The sequence below is a fragment of the Sordaria macrospora genome, chromosome 7 (genome assembly GCF_033870435.1).
Source record: "Sordaria macrospora chromosome 7, complete sequence".
In the NCBI taxonomy this organism is placed as follows: Eukaryota; Fungi; Ascomycota; class Sordariomycetes; order Sordariales; family Sordariaceae; genus Sordaria; species Sordaria macrospora.
In genome coordinates, this window is record NC_089377.1 from 775028 (window position 1) to 792699 (window position 17672).

At 51.7% G+C, this 17672-nt stretch overlaps 1 protein-coding gene across 1 annotated transcript; it reads right to left on the reverse strand.

Annotated features, from left to right (window-relative positions):
• Positions 1-4091: 4091 nt before the first annotated feature.
• On the reverse strand, positions 4092-7438 carry SMAC4_03469 (uncharacterized protein). Its single transcript, XM_003353104.2, has 3 exons — positions 5774-7438; positions 5653-5719; positions 4092-5516 (listed from the first exon to the last, which is right to left on the reverse strand). The coding sequence occupies exons 1-3, from the start codon at positions 5809-5811 to the stop codon at positions 4419-4421; spliced, it is 1203 nt and encodes a 400-aa protein (XP_003353152.1). The 5' UTR covers positions 5812-7438; the 3' UTR covers positions 4092-4418.
• Between the last annotated feature and the right edge of the window lie 10234 nt (positions 7439-17672).

A 17672-nucleotide genomic window follows, 5' to 3' on the forward strand; every position in this document is an offset into this window, starting at 1 on the left:
ATCTCTGCCACAGCCACAGTCCGCTGCGATTCGAACAAAGAGAATCGGAAATGCTGGCGGACGGGAAGCTGTTCAGCCACACAGGGGACGGGGCCCGGAACTTGTAACCGTGGCCAAAGACAAGTGCCGCCGCCATCCGTCCGCAAGAAAAGACGAAACAGAGAGAAAGCAATGGTGGTTGCCTCTTGGCCGATCTTGTCGAGTTACGGTAAATTCTCAATGACTCCTCGATAGCGCATGTGCACAAAAAAAACCGAACAACCAGTCAGGACCTGCCTTCTGCTTGAACCCTTCCATTCTTTTTGTGTTTTTTCTTGGAAGAGGAAATTGTGAAACACCAAACAACAACAGCGGCGACCATCTCTTACCCGTTCAAAGAGCTCCGTTTTATTGTACGAGACCTTTTGTCTAAACAGTGGCCTGGTGTCAACGAGGAGTAGCACTGTCTTAGTAACTCTGTAAGAAGATTGCCGCAGCAGTGACCCCACGCACAGAGCCGTTGAGTCTGGAACCATCTGCTATAAACACCATGCTCGCTTGTTCCCGCCAAGGGTCAATGGCTATAACAGAGGTAAACGCTCCGGCATGGGCCACAAAATTAGGCGAGGGCAAGTCCAGGCCGGGAGCACCTGCAGACGGAACCCCACCAGAACGGTTTGTCTCTTTCCCCGGGCCCGAATCGATCATCTGAAAAAGAGGCACATTTCCTCCCGATCTGTTCACTAACAGGCACCCTACCCGCGCTATAACTGTCGCTTCAAAAAGGAGCATTTTGCACCGCTAAGACGAAACACAAAGCGAACACTCTACCATACGCCAGTACCCAAAATAACCTTTAAAGCTACAGGAAAAAGTCGCTCTTGTATGAGGTCATCAACTTACACTAAAATACGCGACGTCAGTCTAACGGCTTACGACATGACGTCACCTTTATCCTGTGAGTTTTTAGGGCCTTTTTTTTAAGAGCTACCGGCCGGTTTCTACATGGAGGTAGTGCAGGGCCAACTGTTAGCGACTGCCAGGGGGGTACCACCACTACCGCATCTGTCCACAGAGTCAGAGGGGTCGGAAGTTGTTGTCCGATATTTTGCTTCCACTTGTTCCCGACTTCCCGTCCTGGGTCATCCAGGGGGAAACATCGGACCCTGATTCAGGGACAAAGATGGAAGGACTAAAGTATCAAATAGGAAACACGACAATGACAGGAATGACCTCCAAACGCCCTCAACGAATCCGATTAACCTAGGACACTGAACGCAGAACCGCATCTTATCACGATCCCCGGTTGGGCCCCCAAGGTCACTTCACACTCGGGTCAATATCTCTATGGACCGACCGTAACCGTTTGACCAGATGGCCTTCGGTATCACCAACACCTCTTAATTTTACTTATTCTTCCTCCTCTCCATGACCATGAGCAGCTATTTGGATCCTCGGACCTCAACTTGATGAAGTCATCACGCCGAACCGTTGTTGGTTCCATCGTGAGCCGCTCAAAGTCAAAGTTGACCATCCTATGCTGGGCGGTTCCTCGCTAGGGTCGAGCTGGGTTTTCTCAGCCATCTGATCCTTCGGACTTGAGAAAGTTCTTATCACCAACACTTCACTGTTATGCTTGAGGTCAACGTGAAGGACATGCCTCTAACAATATTTACACAACACCTCTATGGACATGGCGGCGGGTCTATACACACGCGCGCATATCAACCACAACACATCCGGGTGCGGTGGCTCTCCGCGTTACCGCTTTGGGCCTTATGGCATGTGAAAGCGAATCTCGCATCATTTAACATTAGAGATCGCTCCAAACAACTGGAACTGTCCTCCACCGCCGGATAACGATCATCCAAAAAAGTTCCAGTCAACGGAGCACGTGGAGCACGTAGTGCCGTGCCTCGCCGGTCTCGACAAGTGAATCTACGAAGCTCCAATCACCTTGTCAGAGACACGGGCAAAATGAAAGAACACAAAGAAAGAAAAAATATTGCGCGCTTTCAGTTCACCTGCCATGTTTTCTACGGACAGCAACAAGTTTGTTGAACACGACAAGTCCCAGAATGATGACTTACTCACCACGACATGTTAGAATCATTCTGAAGAGGAGGATAACGTGTGGTTTCCAGCAGCAGAGAAAAGGTGGAAATTACTACGGATGATAGCATCGGCAATGACGGCATAGATGACGAAGAGTTCGAGGAGGACGATAATCTAGCATCGGACAAAGGGTTGAAAAGTTGAGCACACCACGAAACTTCTTTTGACTCGAGTCATATCGCGATAGATACCGGGCCGCGGAGCCGTTACATCCAACACCAAAGGCAACAACAACGAAGAAGATCATGTCCGCATGAAGGAAAAAGCTTGCCGAAAGAGGATGAGGCCCGGGAAGAGAACAAGTCAAAGAGGTGAAAGAAAAAAGATAGAAAAAAACATACAACACCAGGGATTCGCTGGTCGTCACCGACCCAACTACTAGTCTGGCCCTCATTGGCTTATCTATGGGAGAGCGGACGGGATCCCGAGTTTTCCAGTGGGTATGGTCGTATGTGGTTGTTTCATCTCAAGCTGGAGGTTATAAAGCACACTAGAGGTACATTGTGTCTTGTCGTGGCAGGGACCATCAGGCTTTGCGAGGGAGAGGTTCTGGTGCGGGTGGCTTTCATTCTCGATGGGTTTCACAGCTATGAGGCCGGTGATGGCCACTCTGACCAAGGTACCTAGTGGCGCCGTGATACACTTCTTATTCAGCTTGCCAAACTGTGACGATCAGGGACTTGCTCACCTTCATGTTGGTACAAATCGTCCTGGACTTGGGTCAGTATCTTTGGGGCGTAAAGATACTTGAGTACATGAGTTCAGAGGAGTCATTGCCAATCTATTGTGGTATACACAATGGAGACCTAGTAGGTAGGAATTGGTAACTATTTTACGCTCATATTATCATCGCCAAACCAGTTCCACCGTAGTAGTAGTAGTTTGGTTCCTCCAGTGCTCCAGCTGCTATCAACAACCTCACTGGATAGGAAATTTCCTCCTTCATCCTGCCGATATCTGGACCAAATAACAGAAGAAACAACATCATCCTCACCTCGTACACATACTTAAGGTTATGCGTGTGCTTCCCTGCCCCGTAGGTAGTTTAGGTATTACTCATCATCTATCTACTTTGCCCTTCAACTCAATCTGATATCAATACTCAGCATGTGCTCGTCGCTGCTTGCTTACTTTATACGTACCTACGCAGTCAAACCATCAATCAGCCAGACCTCGGCCTCCCCCCGTCATAGGTACTTCTCAGAACGTAGGTCAGTTGACCCCATACAGGCATGTAGAAGGATTTCTATCTGAGAAACCCCGACCACAGGTGCTGGATTGAAAAAGCTTCCATGTTCGAGGACGCCAACGCCGGAGAAGTGATACGGACGGGTATGGGAATAAATAGTACAGGTAGTGACATCCCACGATTCGATTCGATTCGGGCATTTTCTGGTTGCTCCCGCATTCGCCGTTGCTCTCCATCGCTCCTGCCCGCTTGATGTAGATACTTCTCGACGGGTGGTTCGACCGCCAAGTTCAGACCCGACGGTCTGAGTCGTGACTTCCCTATTTTTTTTTCGCGAAGTTCCCCAGTAGGTAAAAGTGTGGGAAATTTGGATTGGACACTCAGCGGGAAAGCACACCCGGCCCGCCTGTATGTGAATAACGAACGGTGCTCTGCGCCTGAGTGCAGTCAGTGCTCTTCGCCACATTACGTTCGTATGTGCAGATAATGGATGTGTTCGATCGAGACTCGCCAAGCCCACACACGGATCACGCCGATGAGATATTGAACCTTGACTGATAGTGCGCTATGAAGGACGAAGTGAGGCAATGAAGGATGACGATTCTCTCATGTCACTTCACTGACGTCTCGGTTTCGGTTGCAAACTTGGGGGAGACCGATTCCGTGTCGATGCAGGTAAGGATTGATTAATGGCGAACATCCATTCTTCTAGAGCTGCCATTGTTAGAATGGAATTACGGCCCAACTGTCGGTGTTGCATAGATAGCTTGGTTATTGTGCTGAGTGCCACTACATATTTGCCAAAATGCCACTCGAGTGGCTTACTGACAAGATTCAAAAAGCTCACTTGAACTGAACGCTTGATGGATGGACGGGCAAGACCAACCTCGCTTCATGTCCATTGGATACAACGGCAGATGGTGAGTGAAGTGATCAACATCTTTTGTTCTCCAATCTTCTATCCTGATATACTGTAAACTACGTGTCTCTACGTGCATGCCACCATCCAAACCCTTCAGTCCCAAGCCTGGATTAGACTATCGCCAAAGAACCGTGACAAAGCTCGCTCGCTCGCTCGCTCAACACACCGCACCAAGCCACATCTATTCTCCCACCTCCCACCTCCCACCACAGCCTACAACTTCCCCTGCCCTTTTCTCCTCTCCCTCACATTCTGCATACTCCTCAACAAAGCATAAACCCCCTGCAACCTCGGCATCTCCACCCCCCTCGCCCTCGCAATCCTCACGGGGTTACCCACAATAACCTCCAACTCCATCGGCCTCCCCTGTTCCCAATCGATCAACATACTAGGCTTGCTGCCCACGTTCCTTTCCGTGGACTTCAAGATCTTTTCGGGAGTGGCAAACCCCTTGGGATCTTTATCGAAGCCTTCACCTTTCGGTAGTCCCAAAATCAGGGGCGCGGCATCCCAGATCTCGTACATGATGGCTGACAAAAACAGGCGGAGTTCCGGGTCGCGCACCATCTCGGCGTTTCCCAAGCCGCCGGAGAGGACGGAGCAGGGGTTGAAGGCCGCGTTGATGCAGAGCTTGTGCCACCGGATGAGCTGGAGGTGGGATTCCGAGGAGAGGCGGGCGTCGCGGATGGAGCCGTGGTGGACGAGCCAGGAGGTGAGGCGGGAGGCGAGGTCGTAACCTCTTTTTTGGAGGGCGAGGTCGGAGTTGGATAGGTAGCGGGATGGCGGTGGAGATGAAGAGGGAGCACCGGAGCCGGTGGGTGTTAGACTTCCTGTTTCACCACTCGGAACGGGAGCCCGATCTTTGGTAATAGGCGTGCTAGTGTCAAAACTAGCCGAGTTAGAGTAGGGCCCCAAATGAATGCGCGTCCACCTATTCTGCCGGATGACTCCCAAGCTGATTTGCTCGGCAGACACCACGGTGACGGCGCTGATGATGGGTGTCGAGGGAAAACGGGTGCGGTAGGGCGCTTCGACGCCGACGCCGTTCTGGATCAGGACGATGCACGAGTTGGGACCGATGAGCGGGGCGATGAGCGCCGAGTCGTCACCGCGGTCCGGAAGCGCTTTGGTGGTTACAATGACGTAGTCCCATTGTTGAGGAGCGGAAGCGGCGGCCTCGACGTTGGGGAAGACGGCGTGCGGAGTGAAGGTGTAGTCGCCGAATGAGTGGGTTTGGAGTTTGACGCCGTTATCTAGGAGGGCTTTGTAGTTGGAGCGGGCGATGAGGGAGACGTGGATGTTTTTGGAGGGCTGTTGAGTGTTAGTTGAGTGTCCATAGGCGAACAATGGGAAAGGGCGGGTGAGGATGGATGATGAGCAGCCAAGCGATGTTTCGCTTCACCCCTGACTTGTGAGATGTAAAGTAAACAAACCGGGATGAACCTACGTGATGTAATCTGGAGGCATAGAAACAACCGACGGCACCAGCACCCACAAAGACAATGTGGACAGGCCTACATCGTTGTCAGTCGTACATCCGATTTGAGGCATCCAAAGATTGCACTCACTTGTCCGGGTCAGGGTATTGCTTGATAGTTTCGGGCATGATGGCGGTTATGAATTCGTCGGCAGTGTCTATGAAAATGAGAAAAGAAGCTATCTACAGTAGTCTTGGCGACTTCCGCGTCGAACAAGCGGCTCTTCGGGATTCTTGGCAACGGAGATTTGAAACTGTGAATATCCTGAACTCAATTCTGATATCAGATCACTTCTTGTTGAGTCGTGCGGTGATGTCTCGATGGTTCTCACGGTGAGTGGTGATGATGAAGGTGTACACTACCTCTTATGGTACCAGCTGTCTGACCTCGGCCCGGCGTTGTTGGCAGTGGTTCAATGACACAATCGGCAACTGTCATTGTGCGGAGAAGGCACGCTGCGAAAGCGGAATCGGGAACCACAATGCTTGGCAGGTACCATTTCACTGTTACCTTAGGTTTACTCGCTGTGTGAATAAAATAATGGCCCTTTTTTGGTGAGCTCACTGCCCGTGAAAGCTATTTCCACTATTTACACAGCCTACCCCGACGAATACCCAACCTTCCAACAAACCTCACACTGTCGCCTTTTACAGTACGGATTTCATGACTTTTGTTTCTTTCTTTCGGCCAATATTCCGAGCGTTATTATACGATGAAGACGCCCGCCCATCAACAAGCTTATCCCGTTCCTTACAGCAGCATGTGCAGGCCCATCCCGAATTCCGAGATCCGCGAAAAACCCAAACATGCAAGTCATCAGCGTGGGAAGCATGGCAACCCACAACACCCAACGGCTACGCAGTTGACCGCATGTACCCCCGGAAAGTCGGGTCGCGACCCGAAGAAACGGACATGCTACTATCTACCCTCTCGAGACTCCACGGAAGCTGACGCTGCGAAGTCCTCTGAGGCTTTTTTTTAGCGACGGATAGAGCGGCCGAAGCGTGCGGTACTAGGTCTGGTTTGGTTTCGGTAGCATTTGAAACGGCTATCCGCCTGTGTAGTTATAGTGGATGAGTTGTGCTGGTTGTTGAACGGGATCCCCTTGATGTGCCGTAGGCGGCTCTGCTTCATTGTGCCTTTGTCGTCGTCATCATCTAGGAAACCTTCCTGGCCGTTGAAACATACACAAACTGTTTCGCATGAACTTCTGTCTAAGCTATACATGTCTCCAGGTGGCATTTTGACTTGACATGCTATCAACTTCTAACCCGTCTGCTGTGGTGCGGCGGCCTGGTTTACTTTAGATGATACAGGATCACGGCAGATCTGAGACAGGGTTGTGACCTACTGGGAATGGCTGGGAGGTTTCGAAATACATGCTGGAGTTATGTTTATTGCTTTCTTCTACACACTTGACAAATAGGTCGCAAAAAAGGAGAGTTTGACCATAAGTGAGCCATATGTTACCACAGGGCTGTTGAAAGGGATCCTAACTCAACACCTACTGGAGAGACATTGCGCAAATTGGGGCACCGATATAACTGAGGTTTATCAAGAAGGTGGTGAATTCTTCGACACACTGACCGTAAGAGACGGGAACATCCGAGCCTGTAGCGCACCTTGGAGTCAATATTGAGCCAGGTGAATGGTTCTTTCTTCAAAACGGTATTCCCTACAAGCGACGATAATGAGCATCTCTACAGCTGGTGTCTTGTAACTCAAAACTTAACAACACCGTAGATGCCAATAAGCATTCGTATCCAATATAGCGAAATCTGACAAAACATGGAAGTTCCATACATGCCTCACATAATACGAGTTCGGCAAGCCAGCCGAACTGGAACAAACAAGGGGTCTAGAAGAAGAAGCACGGCAACGCCGTGTCAGCCGCAGTGCCACTCAAGTAACATACGACAGACGGCAGTTGGCCATGTCCATGGAAATAGAAGGCAGTGCAAGATGGAAGTAAATAAACAAGCCAGGTCTTCTGGTGACTTCTGTTCCGCAGCCTCACTTCCAATCAGTCGTCCAGGCCGCGCAGACTTACCTAGACAACCAGAGTCCTGAACACACAAAGATGTTGAACGACGTTGACGAACACCCATCCATGAGACAAGGCTTTACTTGTATCCCAGCCCGTTAAGCTTCATCCCACTTGGCATTTACCCACCACAAGTTCCAGAACCCCTTTCTGTACGCCTATCTGTACCTACTGTTTCTTTGTTTGCTTCACCATTTCCGGGCGCGCGCGGAACGACAGATCGACACTTGGTGAGGTATGTAACCCAAGGTGTAACAGAAGCCCACCAGTCCTCCTGTCTTCCCCTTCTCGAAGCCTTACACAACATAGCCCACATTGTGGTCCATAGCTGCACAGCATAGCTGCCGTCCCCTTCCATGTACCATGCCTTTTGACGGCTGTCATACTACTGTCCTACCCAGTCCTACCCGGACATCCAAGAATGACGATCTCTCCATGCCAACCTGGCTTGTGATGATCGGGAAGACAGGTGGCGGATCGGACTATCTCCCGCATCTCCATCTCCGTCTCAAACAGCTGAGGTAAGCAAGCCCGGCGGCACCATACCGGCCGAGGGTGGTGTTAACAGAGCGACTCACTCGGCGGCCGGAAACCGGCGCCGGCACCGGCGACTGCGAAGTGCCACAACATGTCCATGTTCGGTATGTCCCGTCTATCCCGTCATGATGAGTAACCGGCTGCCGAACTCCGAGAGGAGATTGGTTTGTGTCTCCATGCTTTCCATCTTTCAGCACTCAGGAGTAGAGACGGCCGCGGCGCACAACGTCTTTTTTTTTTGTCCACCGTGGCCCGCATGCCGACCACCGGCCGCGCCGGGTATCGGCGGATATTGACATACGGACCTAGTTGGCAGCTGGCGCTAAAACGCCGGAGTAGAGTAAGCTAAGGAATACAGACTATGAGAGGGGGATGAAAAAAAGAAGAAGAAGAAAGCTGAAGCTTAATAATTTCAACCTCACCTGAGGCTTGCATGGTACTATCTGGTATGTACCTGCTCTAGCCTCTCAGCCTCTGTCTGGGATCTGGTTTAAGTTCGGTCCAAGTGCTGAAAGCATCAGGAGCCGTCCTATTCCAATCCGCTACCCGTGCAGCAGCCGTACTGAACGAGCACGGTGAGGTAGGTGAGGACCGTGGGTTCGTACCACCACCCCTTCCGGTCCCGCCCCGACAACCGAACAAGTCAACAACCGTCCTCCATAACAATCGACAATGACGTGACACAGAAACAGAACATTGGCAGGCACACCGCACACGGGCGGCACACGAGAGCGGCAGGCAGGCATGAGTACGGGCAAGTAGGGCGAGTGTGTACGGTACGGGTACACACGGCGGGATGTCCGTCCGACCTGAAATCGGCAAGCCGACTACCTGCCCCTCAAAGCCCTCGAGAAGTTGTACAAGACAGCGGGCAGGTTGTCTGGTTGTCTATTGATGGGGAATGTGTGGGCCAGAACTCAGAAGGGCTGGATTGGGGGTTGGTGCTGTAGAGGGTACATGCGTTTCGAGAACATTGACTTTCCAGAGGTTTTCAGCATGTTGCATGACGTCTACGAAGAACATAATTGGTAAAGGTGTGGTGCGTGCAACTGAAAGAGGGTGAGGTGTGTGTGGTCGACAACGTGTTGGTAGACAATCAGATGCAACCATGGAAACGCCAAATGGAACGAGCCACGGGCATTTCTACTTTTACGATATTCGCAGAACTATTCTGCACGTTTACGTGGGTGAGGGAAGAAAGAGGCGTTATGGACAGGAACAAAAGAGAGGGGAACACACCACCACCACAGCTCCCAGTTGAATGGTTCATGATGCTGATTGATGGCTACCCTCCCCTTTGCCCGGTTGACGGACCATGAATGGCACCATCACCCGCGAACATCTGGACCAGCGAGAGGTAGGTTCCCCCTCATCAACCCCCCTCCCCCAGAACTAAGGTACCATCTACCACAACAACAACGGACATTGTTGATTGGGGTATTGATATGTAACCTCCACTGATTCCCGCATATCATGTGAAGCTCAAGACGAGACGGTCAACACGGGCGCCCAGCATTGGGTTTGAAATATGTCAATCTAGCCATTGAGCTCAGATATCAACGTCAACCAGTTGAGACGAAGATATTGATGAACGCCATGAAGCGAACACCTTGCTTGGCAAAATGAGGTAAGAGGGTAGACAAGCCATTAATGATAGGGGCGAGGAGGGTTTGATGTGACAAACCACATCTGCAATAACTCACCGTTGACCCCCGTCGCGGTGATGGGATGTGACAAAGAGGAGAAATGAGCAGAATAAGAAGGATGGGGGCGTCAGAATCGAATCGACGGTCCTCGCCGCAACGCGCCTTGCATAAAGTGATGAGGTGGGCGTTGGTGCAAGACCATGTTCAGCAGCTCTCAAGGAGGCTGTCATCAACCTTTTGTGATGCTGCTGAGCCAAGCCGTCCCTGCAGCGGCAGCTCACCTCAGAACATGTCGCCTCAGCCTAACCCCTTCAACTCCTCCCGCGCCGCTGAGCTCAGCTATGACGAGCGTGTACAGACCGGATAACCGCCAGCAACCTGTCACAGGGCTTGGGGGAGGACGAGGCAGGAAGAGAGCTGAAGCGAACTTTTGGTGAACGACGCGCAGGCTCCGAAACCTGGTGTTGCACATTGCCATAGGTGATAGAAAAAAAGAGAATGTAGGTGTAGGTAGAGGGAAAGAGGGGGAAAAGAAGAGGGGATGATTGGGCCAAGCGGCCGAGCTCATGGTCGTACAGTTTTTGCTCGCTTGCTGCATGCGTGCTTCGGTAGACGGCGAGGCCGGAGGGCCGCTGTGACTTGCCAATTCTGTGGCTGCACCAAGAAATGAGAAATGTCTGCGGTGCGATCGTCAAGAAAGCAGCAACATGGGCGGCAACTTCATGACCGTGATTGCCGTCGTGGGGTTGGCAGAGAGGAGGGAAAGATAGGCAGAGAAAGAAGCTGAAAAATGGACAGGATGATTTTCGTTGCGTCGAGGAAATTGAAGCTTGTCAAACGTGGGGGTTTTTATGAAAGGTGAAAATTCAGGTGGAGGCAAAAGGTGGTGAAGAGGGGCACAAGGCCCTGCCAGAGACTGCCCGCCGTTGAGGTACACGCGGGGCTCCACTCTGCACTCATGGCCCGGGCTCAAGCTTCAGTGCCTTTACCCCACTCCTCTTCATCAACTCAACCATGACATGGACTTTTCATCTTCTGGACTCTTATGGTACCACGATGCCACCACCATCACAGCATCAGGTTAACCAGTAAACAAGACAAAGCAAAAGCCATTGAACCAGAGCACTCACTCCGTGCAAGAGCTTCAACCGAGGCTTTCGAAAGGGAAGCTTCAGTCCTTGTCCACCGCAGCCCGTTCTTAGCATGCGCGCTATGCTCCGAAGAATGAGAATAACGTCATTTTGGGGGCCAACCACCATGGAGGTTGGGTGCCGACGGTCAGAGTCTGGGTAACTCACTGCCCTTTTCAGCCGTTCATAAAACGCAAAGCCTGGCTCTGCCTCTGCTTCTATGACGCGAGGGATTCGATATTTTGGGCTGCACCCCAGACAGAGTATCAGAAACCTCAGCACGCTTCCGTCTACATCCATCCCGTGCATACCCAAAATTTTCCAGCCAAGTGCTTTCACCTTGGTCTACCGATGAATCAGTCCAGAGGCTTGGTGCAAAGAACCCTCTAGGTTTTTCCGTCCCCGCACCCTTGTCCATCGACATCGAGTGATGGTCTGTCTGTCTGAGGCCGAGAGGATACAGACAGAAGAGGAGAGGGTGTATCCCCCGCTCCCTTTTGCCCGGTAAGCCGAGAAGAACCCTTGAAACTCTTAGCAGATCATTACAGCAACGGCATCAAAGATTTCGGGCTTGGCCTTCTCTACCTCCTTGTCATGGTTTTGATGTGTGCCGCCGAAAAGCACCGACGAGGGTTTCGAAGACCCGAGGGATCAGAAGCATTCTCTGATCTGTTGTCCTGGCTAAATTGAGCGGACATGGCACATTTGTGGTGTGGAAGCTTGCCCGTCATCACAATCACTCTGTCCTTTCCGCATCGCCCCGAACTTCTGAACCCCGAAACGAAAAACCACATGGATCGGGGGAAAGTGCGGAGTATGGGTTGGGGTCCGGGTCTTCTAGAACAATTGCAGAAAACAACAGTGTATCAACCGGTTGGTTACACAACCCGATTGTCTTATGATCACCCGTCCAATTCTCGACGTATGCTATATAAGATACTAGTGAGATGGCACTGCTCGGTAATGAGGAGTACACACACCTGCCTTGACGAATGGGAAACGGAAACACGTTCAAGTTGTGCTTGTCCAAACAGCAACATAGACAGACACAGCATATCTGTCATCTTCAACAATTCGATGACAGGGAAACAGACATCAAGAGTTCGGTCAGATTCATAGCCTCTTGTATGGCGTATCAAACCTGTATGAGGTTCACATTTTGTGTAGTGTCAGAAGGCTATCCCAACACAGTTAATCCTGTGCCCACGAAATTAGTACGTTATACTAATGTATTGCCTCTCGCCGTGGTCTTGCCATCATGGGTGGTTGAGACCAACTCACCATGCCTTTATTTTTGTTATTTGAGCTTCGGTAGATGTGATGCCCAGCAAAGGCCAAGCTTGTGATTTCTGGATGGGCCGAGGGTCAACGGATGAAAGAAAGAAGCCCATTCTAGTTTATACACCGGTTGTCCGAAATACGCTGCTGCCGAGCCCAGTTTGGACCAGGAGCCTGAAATTTCCCGTGTTGAACCGCTGTAATTCATGGGTTATGGTGACTTGTAACTCGTTGAACAAGAACGGTCCTCCATGAAATGTGACAAATCATGTTCTTGCTACCATCAATCTAAGGTCAGGCGGTCGATGTTTTTTGACATTTCACATGATGTCTAGTTGATGCTGGCATTTATACCGGAAAAAAACAAGGTTGAGCTCGGCAAAGTACTACGCGACTGCCAGTTACTGATGCGCCGTGTGACTCTCGATCCCTTATGAGGGCAGTGAAACATCGAGCACCGGCAACGGCTCAATGAACCCAAGCGGACAGACTTGTGATGCAGGAGTTGACTTTAAATGGCAGAATATTTCCATCTTGTTAACAGCAAGAATCGACAGGGCATTGGGAAAATTCATACGAATTTGGAGGATAAATTCGCATTTGCCTTGGCCCCTTCTTAGGCGAATGTGAGGTGTGAGCCGGTAAAATGCTTCGCGGAGAAGAAGGCGGACTGACCCGACGAATCATAGATTATATGCATAGGGCTTCGGCAAGATCTTTTTCCAGGGTAGCAACCTCGACGCAACTGGACCGCTGGCAAGGTGCACTCAAACGAGATTGTGACTATGAGAACGGAGCTGGACTGGTCCATGTTTGTTAGTCGATATAACTATCTTCATTCCATCAGCGGTGTAAAGTCGGCCAATGACAGGGCGAATTGTGTCAGCGAGGTGGTGATGCTCCTGTCGTTACCGATCTGGGGAAACTCTGGAGAAGTCGGCCCCTTTTGATGCGGTTTGGTGGAGACCATCTATTCGTTCAGCCGTCACATACAGCTGTCTCGATGACCCGTAGCAGACGGCAAGGAGTGTTGAGGCTGTATCATGGGCCTATGTCAGGTCGTATGGAACCTGTCAACCCCTGGATGACCATCAAGAGGCTTGGGATCGGTGAGGTTGTGGTTGTGTTTTATGCTGCAACGTTTGGAACCGGGCCGAGATATCGGAGATACCTAGTAAAAGTACGGAAATCCTTGTACGGCTTGTCCATAAGAGGAACCGTTAGGCTCTTCCTCGAGCCGTCGCAGAAGTTTTCACTGTGTGTGGTTGGTTTCGCTTGATGTCGATATAAGATGGTGGAGTTGCACGTACATTAGCGACCGCTGCAGCGCCGTCCGGTTGTTGCTATGTATATGGAACCTGTATCTACAAATTGTATCGAAGTCGGCCCTCGAATCTCTGAGCTAGACAGTTGGTGGGAGGTTTTTGAAAGTGCTGAAAACGTGGGATATGCTTCAGCGCCAGTTCCCTTGTTGGTCAATATCCAAAGGCCCGGTACTCCTTAGCAGATAAGATGATCCATCCAAATCGTATAAACAATTATCTTTTTGCAAGACGAACCATCTCGGACTCGAATCGGGCAAATCATCCGGTATGAACCTTGATTTCTCCGTCCCATATATGAGACAGTGAGTCATTCCGAGGCCAGATGATGTCTTGGATATAGACAGGTCTTTGAGGGACAAGATTTTACAGACTGTCAGACAGACTGTCACTTCAAGTTGTAAGCGGCGGAGATTCGGTAACAGCCCCACCACTGACGGACTTGGAGGCTGCAGAGCTGCCCGTCGATGCCGTTGAAACGGTCGTGGGATATGCGCTGTGGAGGTGTTGGTTTGGAGCTTTCGGTTGCTCTGATCCGATCAGCCAGCATGGGGCGTCGTTGGGCCCAAAGAAGATACAGTAGCGAATCTCTAGCGTAGAATTGGGCAAGCGAGGAGCGAGGAGGAGGTTCATTCATGACAACCTGAACCTAGGAGGACGAATCTTAGGGTCACCGGCTACAGGCTATGGTAGTTACCTTATACACAAGGGACGGGTTAAGACGGGCCCAATTCGGGGGTTTCCTCGATGCAGGAGCTTATTTCAGTTTCAACCATTCGGAATGGCCAGCCATGTATCTGCTCTCTTGAATAGGCGACCAAGGGGCAGAGGGAGGCTATCATGCCGCCGTCGTAAGCAGGGTGGCAGGGTGGCTTCCTCTCGTCACAAAACCCGATCCGGGAGAGGCCGGGCGTGAGGAGGATGCAATAAGCCCGTAATCGAAAGTGACGGTGGAAAAGGCCGGGTGGAAGGGCCCGGAGAGGAAGGCTGGGCGCGCGCTTGTCGTGGGAGGTGCGCAACAAAGTGAGATTGCTTCTATTGACGGAAACCGTTCCATTTTTGTGTGATGAGAGGTCGTTCCCCTCGATGCGAATCGAGCGATGGCTTGCAGTGCAAAATGGGGCCGGGCAGGAGCAATGGAACGACTCGACCCCCTGGAAGCCAAGAGAAGGTCTCCATAATTTCCACTGAATTGCTGCCCCGGCCACGCGGGAACGGAGATAGAAGTATCAACCACTACCGCTCACTATGCTGCTGTACATCCGGGAATCCTTCTTTCCTCCAAGGAGTCCAAGGGCTTGTCATTACACATGCATCTGCAACTCAGAGCGTGCGATCACGGTCGACCCTCCTTCCAATTCCTCACAACGAGCTGTCCCGAACCAGGAAGGAGCCGAGTCGGGGTTCATTGCACCTATCAAGGCTACCCTACCTCTACGTAGGTACCCATTTGCGAGCCATTTCATCGCACCTCATACCTAGGTAAAGAACGAACCAGCAAGGGCCGACAAGGATTGAGAGGAAGCGATGTTTCGACTTCAAAGTTCGTGAGGTGGCGCAGCAATCCAGTTTCCTCACGCTCATCTCATCACCGATTTGGTGGAAAGAACACTGGATCCGGGGGCAAGCGGCGTAAAGTGCGACTGATATCGAGATATGAATATGGGGGTTCAATGAAAACATCTCGCATGAGTCTGTGGTGCGGAATGTGGGATGAAGGACGGATGGCAGACGACATCAATGATGCTGGCTTGGAGATGGCTGCCCACCCAGGCTTGCGATTTTCATCCCGCTCTGCTCCGAACCTGCCACATGCGCCTGCCCAACAGCTTTCAAAGGGGGAATGCCCGACCCTTGATACTGGGCCCGCCGCGCCGCGCCGCGCCTGCCATGGCTTCATCATTTTCATGACACTTCGAGGGAGCTTCGAGGTCGTGATTGCCGTTCTCAATGACCACCCAAAGCCCCAAAGGTAGGTGCAATGCGCTAGGTGTAGGCAACTCATCTTCTCCTCTCGGTCTTCCCAGATCCTTCCTTATGTCGCCGCCCATATTGCCTTCAGCTCGTGTTGGCATTGTGTTTCCCATCAGTCTACCATGACAGTTGTCTTGTAACAGCCAACCTACGGGTGAGATCTGACTGTGACAGAACTCGTGCCTGAATGAAGCGTGCAGTGTAACTTTCAACGGGGCAATGGAACCTCCCATGCTCGCCGTACGGTTTAGGGCTCCATGTGGTTGTAGGTAGAAGGGGTGCGAGGACTTTGTCTACCTACGCAGGTAATCACAGGCAAGGATGAAGTTGAAGCTTACCTCTACAGCTTACATTGTTCATATAGGCAGGTACCTATCACCTTCTTGCCCTGAGCCCACTGCAGGGCTTTTGTACCTTATGCGAGCATCAGAGTCACTGCGACTTCCTCTGCAACTTGTGCAACCTTGCAGGCGTGGTCAATGGTTCAAGATTCAAGCCCACCACACGCGGACTGCACCTGCTCTCCCAGCATCCCGATCTGGCAGCTCCCGTTTCGTCACTTCACCCCGGGCTCGCCTGGTGTTCCCGGCTTGGGGTCTTGTTGCTTTCTTCCAATTGATGGATGAGCACGCCGGCTTTGATCTGTTCCATCATGTCTCCATGTTCTGCAACATTTGCTAGCCCTATTTCGACCATAGCCCACCCCAGACGGCAGCCCATCCCACAATGCCCAGGAATGGACAACGGGATGCAGTGCCAGAGGGCAGTCTGCGAGTGACTGCACGCACAACTTGAAGTGAGTGGTGGTTCATCAGCAGCATGGGCAGCATGGGGAGCATGTGCAGCGATCCATTCATCATAATCTCTCTCTCTCTCTTCGGCCGCTCCTATCCCGCCGTGGCCCATGCCTCCTTCCCACCAGACAAGGTAAAAGTGGCATTCCCCGGGCCCCCATATCCCCATATCGAAGGGGACAAGGAGACGTTAAAAAGATCGGACCACCGCCGACCTTGGGATACCTGACTCTGCTCTGTTCTGCTCTCCTGTTCTTCTCTTTGCCCCTTCAAGTTGCGTTTCCCAATGAGAGCGGCGTCTCACCTCACCTCACCTCACCTTGGCGGTTCAGACACCTGTCCGACGTACAGACCGCCTTCCTACCTTGATCTGTCTGGATATGTGCTTGAACCTGTCGCCTGGCCGTCTCAACAACATCTCAATTGACTTGACGCCCACTCGAGCAAGCCTTCAGCCAGACAAGCCGCTGTACTGTTGAGTCGCCGACCCGGATATCTTGACGTGGAAAATTACATCGATACAACATTCCGTACATCTTACCACACGAATACAGTTAGCAATCTTCACCCCACCCCGACTCCAGTCTCCGGGTTGGACTCCAGGTTGGTCCCCCAACACTGCAGCTCAGCCGAGATCCCCCCCAGGCGCCGGAGTACAAGGCGAACCCTCCCGACATCATCCCGTGAGGTTGCAGCAGGATTGCAGGAGAGCAGTGGTGTCCCATGTACTAGGAGCCCCACTTACGCCCGCCAATTTCCAGTCGGTCTCCGGTGGAGTCCCCGGTCAGGCAACCCCCTCCAGGCCCCGTACCAAGAGCCACCAAGAGCCACCGCAGCCAGGGTCCCGTCAGTCCGTCAACTTTCCGCCCACCGTACCAGCCCACCGTTGCCCACCGTCGCTCTCGCGCCCGCGACTTCCACACGAACTTGGGTCAGAAAATCTCCACTCCAAGCCCACCTTGCCTGGTCCTATCTGCCATCTTTATATGCTTGTTGCTCGGGCGGCATTGTTTTTGACCGGAGTCATCGGCATCTTTTGCTTTCCCAACTTTTTTTTTGGTCTTATTTCCACTCCATTTCTCGTCGGCCTATACCCAAGCACATTGGCATGAGCATTTGACAGTTTGCGTGTTTCGACATCTTTTTCCCACCTTGAACATTTTTCCAGGTGCCTATCCCCCGAAGCGAGAGCTCACATCAGCGCATTGGACCACCCCCAAATTATAGAGGGCACATTACCCGGAAGTCTCGACCGCACCTACAT